This window comes from Oncorhynchus keta, unplaced genomic scaffold (assembly GCF_023373465.1).
Source record: "Oncorhynchus keta strain PuntledgeMale-10-30-2019 unplaced genomic scaffold, Oket_V2 Un_contig_18689_pilon_pilon, whole genome shotgun sequence".
Classification (NCBI taxonomy): domain Eukaryota; kingdom Metazoa; phylum Chordata; class Actinopteri; order Salmoniformes; family Salmonidae; genus Oncorhynchus; species Oncorhynchus keta.
Genome location: NW_026281054.1, coordinates 30,047 through 38,224, shown reverse-complemented (window position 1 = coordinate 38,224; position 8,178 = coordinate 30,047). Strand labels below are relative to the sequence as shown.

Below are 8,178 nucleotides of genomic sequence, written 5' to 3'. Positions count from 1 at the left end.
GGACTCTTATCCAGAGGGACTTACAGGAGCCGTAAGGCTAAGTGCCTTGCTCAAGGGCACCTCGGCAGATTTATCACCTAGTTTGCTCAGGGATTGAAACGTTAACAGCGATTCTACCTGCCACCATTTCACAATCTAACAACCTCCTTTATGTTCTTGTCATCCTCCTTGTCATCTTCCCTTTCTCCTCTGTCTCCTTATCCTCCCCTCCTTCTTCTCACTCCCCTTCCTCCTCTCCTCTCCTCCCTCCTCTTCTGCCTCCCTCTCCCCTCCTCCCCTTTATTTTCCCTAATCTCCTCCCTCCTCTCCTCTTCTCCCTCATCTCCCTCCTCCTCTCCTCTTCTCCCCATCTCCTGCCCCCCCTCCTCTCCTCTCCTCCCTCATCTCCTGCCTCCCTCCTCTCCTCTCCTCCCTCATCTCCTGCCTCCCCTCCTCTCCTCTCCTCTCCTCCCTCCCTCCTCTTCTCCCTCATCTTCTGCCTCCCTCCCTCCTCCCTTTATTCTCCCTCATCTCCTCCCTCCTCTCCTCTGCCTCCATCCTCTCCTCCCTCCTCTCCTCCTCTCCTCATCTCCTGCCTCCCTCCTCTCCTCTCCTCCCTCCTCTCCCTCTCCCATCTCCTGCCTCCCTCCCTCTCCTCTCCTCCCTCCTCTCTCTTCTGCCTCCCTCCCCTCCTCCCTTTCTTCTCCTCCTCTCATCTCCCTCCTTCCTCTCCTCTTCTTCCTCCCTCCTCTTCTGCCTCCCTCCTCTTCTGCCTCCTCCTCTTCTGCCTCCCTCCCCTCCTCCCTTTCTTCTCCCTCCTCTCATCTCCTCCCTCCTCTGCCTCCCTCCTCTTCTGCCTCCTCCCTCCTCCCTTTCTCTCCATCCTCTCCTCTTCTCCCTCATCTCCTCCACTCTCTCCTCAGGCGTTGGGTAGCTTGTCTTTCCAATGTTTTCCACCAGAGGACGCTTTCGGCCTCTTCGCCGTTTAACGCCCAGGTCACCTGCTCGCGGCTGCTGCCATGGTCCTCATCCTGGGGATCCCCTCTGTCCTGGTCGGGGCTGTAGCCGCTACAGGTAATAAAATACAAAAAGGTTTTCCAATCCCGGAGCGGACAATGTGAATAATCTGTTGTTGTGCCCTTGTGCAAGGCACTGAAACCCTTATTGCTCCAGGAAGTAATGGTCGTCTCTGACCCGAACTCTCCCCCGGCGTCTCAGGGGGAGTTGGGATATGTAGATAAAAATACATTTTATTTTTTATTTCACCTTTATTTAACCAGGTAGGCTAGTTGTGAACAAGTTCTCATTTACAACTGTAACCTGGCCAAGATAAAGCAAAGCAGTGCAACACAAACAACAACAGAGAGTTACACATGGAATAAACAAAACATACAGTCAATAACACAATAGAAAAAGTCTGTATACAGTGTGTGCAAAAGAGGTAAGATAAGGGAGGTAAGGCAATAAATAGGCCATAGTGGCGAAATAATTACAATATCGCAATTAAACACATGTTCACTTGTTCAAGAATAATGGACAAATATAAGCACCTCCAAGTTAATGTTATTAAAGGGGTTATAAAGTTTCAGAGAAAAAGAGTTGTGTGTCGTTGACTGGTTTGTCTGTTATCTGATGTCCGTAAACTGCTCCTATCATCTACCTCACATCATGAACCATAACACACTCCAGTCTAGTGGCAGTGTCCTGGTGTTGTGGCTAGAGTGCATGTTTGTTATTACTCTCTGTGGAGCACGAGATCCCTTGAATACATGTGGTTTCCTGCAGCTCACATGAGCTGATTGCAAAATGAAAGAATTTACACAGCATACTTGTGTTTATGCTTTTAGACTTCATCAAAGTGTGATTGTCAAAACGACCAAACTTTATTGACACTTTCCTGGTGTGTCTCCAGACTGGAACCTGACTTCGTACGGGTCTCCGTCTCCGTATGAGCGCAACGAGACGGGATTGGTGCTCCCCCATCGCCCTGCAGCACCTGGCTCCGTCCCTACGTGTCGGTCATCGGCATCGGGGCCATCGCCGCCGCAGTGATGTCATCCGTGGACTCTGGCCTGCTCAGCCCGCCTCCATGTTCTCCTCCAACATCTACAAGAACATCATCAGGACGCAGGTAAAGAGTTGGCTGCAGGCTTTCGTTCTATCCCATCACTTACACCTCGTTCTAACAAATCTGTGTGTGACTAGATACTCAATACAGTAGAGATGACTTAAGGAATTTAGGTCAGATGAATAAACCTACTAGTCCAGAACTGAAACACATTCTCAATGGACATGATCCATTGTGTTCATTAGTCCTGTTCTAGGTCATAGGTCATGTACCAGAAAATCACCACTAAATGCATAAATAAGTGTTTCTTTCCAATTTCATCCATTTTTGGGACATTGGAAAGACATTTTTCAATTCACATTGCATTGGGTTCTATAGTGTAATAGCATTTTTGGGACATATAGCCTAACTCCGTGCTCCCTCTTGTGACTTCTCTGAGTATTACACCACAGGGCTGTTCAAGCTCTTCTGACTTCTCTGAGTATTACACCACAGGGCTGTTCAAGCTCTTCTGACTTCTCTGAGTTTTACACCACAGGGCTGTTCAAGCTCTTCTGACTTCTCTGAGTTTTACACCACAGGGCTGTTCAAGCTCTTCTGACTTCTCTGAGTTTTACACCACAGGGCTGTTCAAGGGGCAGAGGAACACACCCCTTTAACTGCTGTACCTTCATTTCGTGTCTGTCTCCCCCATTCTCCAGATGACACACAGGGAGGTTCAGTGGGGGATCTGTATCTCATACGTCTAGAGAGTTTATAACCACTGTGCCTCCATCTTGGATCTGCCCCACTGTACCTCCGTCTTGAATCTGTGCTGTGCCTCCATCTTGGATCTGTCCTCCCTACTGTGCCTCCGTCTTGGATCTGCCTGTGACCAGTCCACCCACTGTGCCTCTCTTGGATCTGTCCTCCCCACTGGCTCTGTCCTCCCTACTGTGCCTCCGTCTTGGATCTGTCCAGCCCACTGTGCCTCCATCTTGGATCTGTCCTCCCCACTGTGCCCACTGTGCCTCCATCTTGGATCTGTCCTCCCTACTGTGCCTCCGTCTTGGATCTGTCCAGCCCACTGTGCCTCCATCTTGGATCTGTCCTCCCCACTGTGCCTTCATCTTGGCTCTGTCCTGACCACTGTGCCTCCATCTTGGATCTATCTCTCCTCCAGGCCTCAGACAGGGAGATACAGTGGGTGATCCGTGTGTCGGTGGTGGTGGTGGGGCTGTGTGGGATGGCCCTCACTCTCCTCCACAACAGTACCTTTGCCCTGTGGATCCTGGCGTCTGATCTCTCCTACACCATCATCTTCCCTCAGCTCATCTGCGTCCTCTTCTTCCAGGTGTGTGTGTGTGTGTGTGTGTGTGTGTGTGTGTGTGTGTGTGTGTGTGTGTGTGTGTGTGTGTGTGTGTGTGTGTGTGTGTGTGTGTGTGTGTGTGTGTGTGTGTGTGTGTGTGTGTGTGTGTGTGTGTGTGTGTGTGTGTGTAAAATGCAGAGGTGATATTTTGTGTGTGGGCCTTATCTTTTCCCTGCATCACAAACATGGTGGTGTGTCACTAGCCTGAGTGCCAGTCTGTTTGTGATGTCATCATGCCAACTCACTCAACATCATGCCAAATGGTCGGCTTGACAACTACAGCAATGGAGATGGCAAGAGCACAAACCGGCCCTAGCCACAAAGCGTCTTAGAGTAGGAGTGCTGATCTAGGTTCAGGCCCCAACCTGTCCATATCATCTAATTCATTATGATCAGGCCCCAACCTGTCCATATCTAAATCATTATGATCTAGGATCAGGTTCCAACCTGTCCATATCATCTAATTCATTATGATCAGGCCCCAACCTGTCCATATCTAAATCATTATGATCTAGGATCAGGTTCCAACCTGTCCATATCATCTTATTCATTATGATCAGGCCCCAACCTGTCCATATCTAAATCATTATGATCTAGGATCAGGTTCCAACCTGTCCATATAATCTCATTCATTATGATCAGGCCCCAACCTGTCCATATCTAAATCATTATGATCTAGGATCAGGTTCCAACCTGTCCATATAATCTCATTCATTATGAACTAAATGGTTAAACTGATCCTAGATCAGAACTCTTACTCAGAGAGGCTTTGTGGATACAGGCCCAGGTTATAATTCGTCTAGCTACCCAGAGTCCTTGCTCCAGCCAAACGCTAGGCCACACCCACAGACGTTAGTTTCTTCTCCACAATGAGTTTGGACCGGAGTACCTCCCCGATTCTTCACCGAATGTGAACACATTCAGGGCCGTCTGATTGGTCCAGAAACCGATGGGTTGGACCAGAACCAAAACACATGTGGGTAAAACAGCGGTTTGAAAAAGTGTAATTGGCTTTGATACTCTGATTAATTTAGTTATTTTACTGCTGGTCTTTAATTATTTGTTACTTTTATTTCTTTACTTTAAAAACAAAACAGCATTATTGGTTAAAACTTCTTAGGGCTGCAATCCTGTTAACGGGATCGATATGACAACAGCCAGTGAAAGTGCAGGGCGCCAAATTCAAACAACAGAAATCTCATAATTAAAATTCCTCAAACATACAAATATTTCACATCATTTTAAAGATACACTTCTTCTTAATCCCACCACAGTGTCTGATTTCAAAAAGGCTTTACAGCGAAAGCACCACAAACGATTATGTTAGGTCACCGCAAAATAACAGAAAAACTGTAATTTTTCCAGCCAAATACAGGAGTCACAAAAATCAGAAATAGAGATACAATTAATCACTAACCTTTGATGATCTTCATCAGATGACACTCATAGGACTTCATGTTACACAATACATATATGTTTTGTTCAATAAAGTTAATATTTATATCCAAAAACCTCAGTTTACATTGGCACCATGTTCAGAAATGCCTCTAAAATATCCAGAGAAATTGCAGAGCCATATCAAATAACAGAAATACTCATCATAAACTTTGATGAAAGATACATGTTTTACATAGAATTAAAGATAAACTTGTTCTTAATGCAACCGGCTGTGTCAGATTTCAAAAAAGCTTTACGGCAAAAGTACAATGTTCAATAATCTGAGAACAGCGTTCAGCCACCAAAGCCAGCCATACAGTTACCCTCCTTATTGTGGAGTCAACAAAAGTCAGAAATAGCATTATAAATCTACACTTACCTTTGCTGATCTTCATCAGAATGCACTCCCAGGACTCCCACTTCCACAATAAATGTTCGTTTTGTTCAGTAATGTCCATCATTTATGTCCAAATAGCTACTTTTGTTTGCGCGTTTAGTAAAAAGTCAAGAAGCGCGGTCACTAAAAGCAGACGAAATGTCAAAAAGTTTCATAACAGTCAGTAGAAACATGTCAAACGATGTATTGAATCAATCTTTAGGATGTTTTTAACATAAATCTTCAATAATGTTCCTCCCGGAGAATTCCATTGTCTTCAGAAGTTTGATGGAACAGAGCTCTCACGTGAACGCGCATGGTCAGCTCATGATAGACCTGACTCATTCCCCTATCATTCGCCCCCACTTCACAGTAAAAGCATCGGACAAAGTTCTAAAGACTGTTGACATCTACCTTACTCATTCCCCTCTCCTTCGCCCCCACTTCAGAGTAAAAGCATCGGACAAGGTTCTAAAGACTGTTGACATCTACCTTACTCATTCCCCTCTCCTTCGCCCCCACTTCACAGTAAAAGCATCGGACAAGGTTCTAAAGACAGTTGACATCTACCTTACTCATTCCCCTCTCCTTCCCCCCCACTTCACAGTAAAAGCATCAGACAAGGTTCTAAAGACAGTTGACATCTAGTGGAAGCCGTAGGAAGTGCAAACTGACCCATATCCCACTGTGTATTCAATAGGCGATGAGTTGAAAACCTACAAACCTCAGATTTCCCACTTTCTGCTTGGATTTTTTTCTCAGGTTTTTGCCATATGAGTTCTGTAATACTCACAGACATGATTCAAACAGTTTTAGAAACTTCAGAGTGTTTTCTATCCAATACTAATAATAATATGCATATATTAGCAACTGGGCCTGAGGAGCAGGCAGTTTACTCTGGGCACCTTTTCATCCAAGCTACTCAATACTGCCCCTGCAGTAAGTTAGCATTTCAATGAATTCGGCGCATGTGACAAATACAATTGGATTTGATCCAATCGCTGATGACCCTGTTTTGCACAATGACCCTCATTGCACAATGACCCTCATTGCACAATGCCCCTCATTCCCACAAACGACCTCAACGATGGCACTGAAACTAAAGTATGTAGGAAACGACAGAGCATAAAAATAAGTTAGTGTGAGTCATCAGGCTAGGCTAGAATATCACTTCTTCAAAACAAATCTCTTCATCTTCCAACAGGTCTCCAACGGCTATGGAGCCGTGGTGGGATACCTCGTAGGGGGCCTGATGAGACTCCTCTGTGGGGAGCCCATCTTCAACCTCGCCCCTGTCCTCCACTTCCCTGGATGCACCCTGGAGGACGGCGTCTATGTCCAGCGCTCCCCCATCAGGACCATATGTATGCTTCTGGCCCTGGCGGCCATCTTGGGTTTCTCCTGGCTGGCTCAGCTGATGTTCAATAAGGTCTGGTTGCCCGAGAGGTGGGATGTGTTCCAGGTGAAGTTCCAGACTTTGCCACTTGGTGGCGCCAGAGAGATGAAAGAGAAGGAGGAGGATGGTGCAGTCTCTGAGCCAATGCTTGACAACACAAAGTGTTAATGTTTTGATCTACCTACTTTTACAGGCCGGTTTCCCAGACACTTCCCTGGACTACAAAGCACTTTGTTTTTGAGCATATTTATTGTTTATTGAACAAGATAGAGAAAGGAAAGATCTATTGAACATCCAGCTCATTCTAAAGAAGGCTATTTAAAATCAATTGTGTAGCTCAATTAAGTTACTTATATGATTTGAACATAAAGCGTGAAAACGGCTGTAACATCGGTACCACTGACTTGCATTGGATTTATTCCACAAAAGCATGGATTGCGGTCGTACCTTGTCCATAGGCTGATTACAGGGTAAGGCAATCAATCCTATTATGTCATTTGGGTCAACTCTCTCTTTAGTCTAGGCGTAGGCTTAATGATCTGTGTCTGCGAAACGTCATTACCTCATCCCCAGACGAACCTCATCCCCCCCAGATTACCTCATCCCCCCCAGATTACCTCATCCCCCCCAGATTACCTCATCCCCCCCAGATTACCTCATCCCCCCCAGATTACCTCATCCCCACCAGATTACCTCATCCCCACCAGATTACCTCATAGCCACCAGATTACCTCATCCCCACCAGATTACCTCATCCCCACCAGATTACCTCATAGCCACCAGATTACCTCATCCCCACCAGATTACCTCATCCCCCCCAGATTACCTCATCCCCACCAGATTACCTCATCCCCACCAGATTACCTAATAGCCACCAGATTACCTCATAGCCACCAGATTACCTTATCCCCAATCCTAACCGGAGCCATTAAGGGGTGAAACTAAGATCAGACCTCTTATCAGTGGTTATTTAGAGGCAATTTCTAGCCTACCTACTCTCCATATCATACTGAAAGTCATGTGATGCTCACTTGAGAGGATGTTGGTGATAACATTTTATATACACTTTGATATAAACAATTTCCCTACCTATTCATAGTTAAAATGGTCATGGTGAATTGATTTGCCTCGTTGTGAAAATGTCTATTTTTCTCAATTTGGGGAAACTGTTTTTTTAAATCTTCAATGTTGTTGTAAAGACATCTGTGGTTTAAACCCCGAGTTGGATGATTCAGCATCACTTGGAGAACAAGGAGCTCCAGGAAAGTCTAAAATAAAAAATGTTGGCCCACTAGGAGGGAGGGATTCAGAATCACTTGGACAAGGAACTACCCCATTATACTAGGAGGGGGGTATACTACCCCATTATACTAGTAGGGAGGGGTTACTACCCCATTATACTAGGAGGGAGGGGTATACTACCCCATTATACTAGGAGGGAGGGGTATACTACCCCATTATACTAGGAGGGAGGGTATACTACCCCATTATAGTAGTAGGGAGGGGTATACTACCCCATTATACTAGTAGGGGGCTTAGGAGGAGGGTATACTACCCCATTATAGTAGGTGGGT

The 8,178-nt window shown here is 45.8% G+C and overlaps 1 protein-coding gene across 1 annotated transcript; it reads left to right on the top strand.

Annotated features, from left to right (window-relative positions):
- The first annotated feature begins 1,927 nt into the window (after window positions 1-1,927).
- On the top strand, window positions 1,928-7,000 carry LOC127920239 (high-affinity choline transporter 1-like). The gene is made up of 3 exons (XM_052504088.1): window positions 1,928-2,110; window positions 3,210-3,380; window positions 6,413-7,000. The coding sequence occupies exons 1-3, from the start codon at window positions 1,928-1,930 to the stop codon at window positions 6,770-6,772; spliced, it is 714 nt and encodes a 237-aa protein (XP_052360048.1). The 3' UTR covers window positions 6,773-7,000.
- The last annotated feature ends 1,178 nt before the right edge of the window (window positions 7,001-8,178 follow it).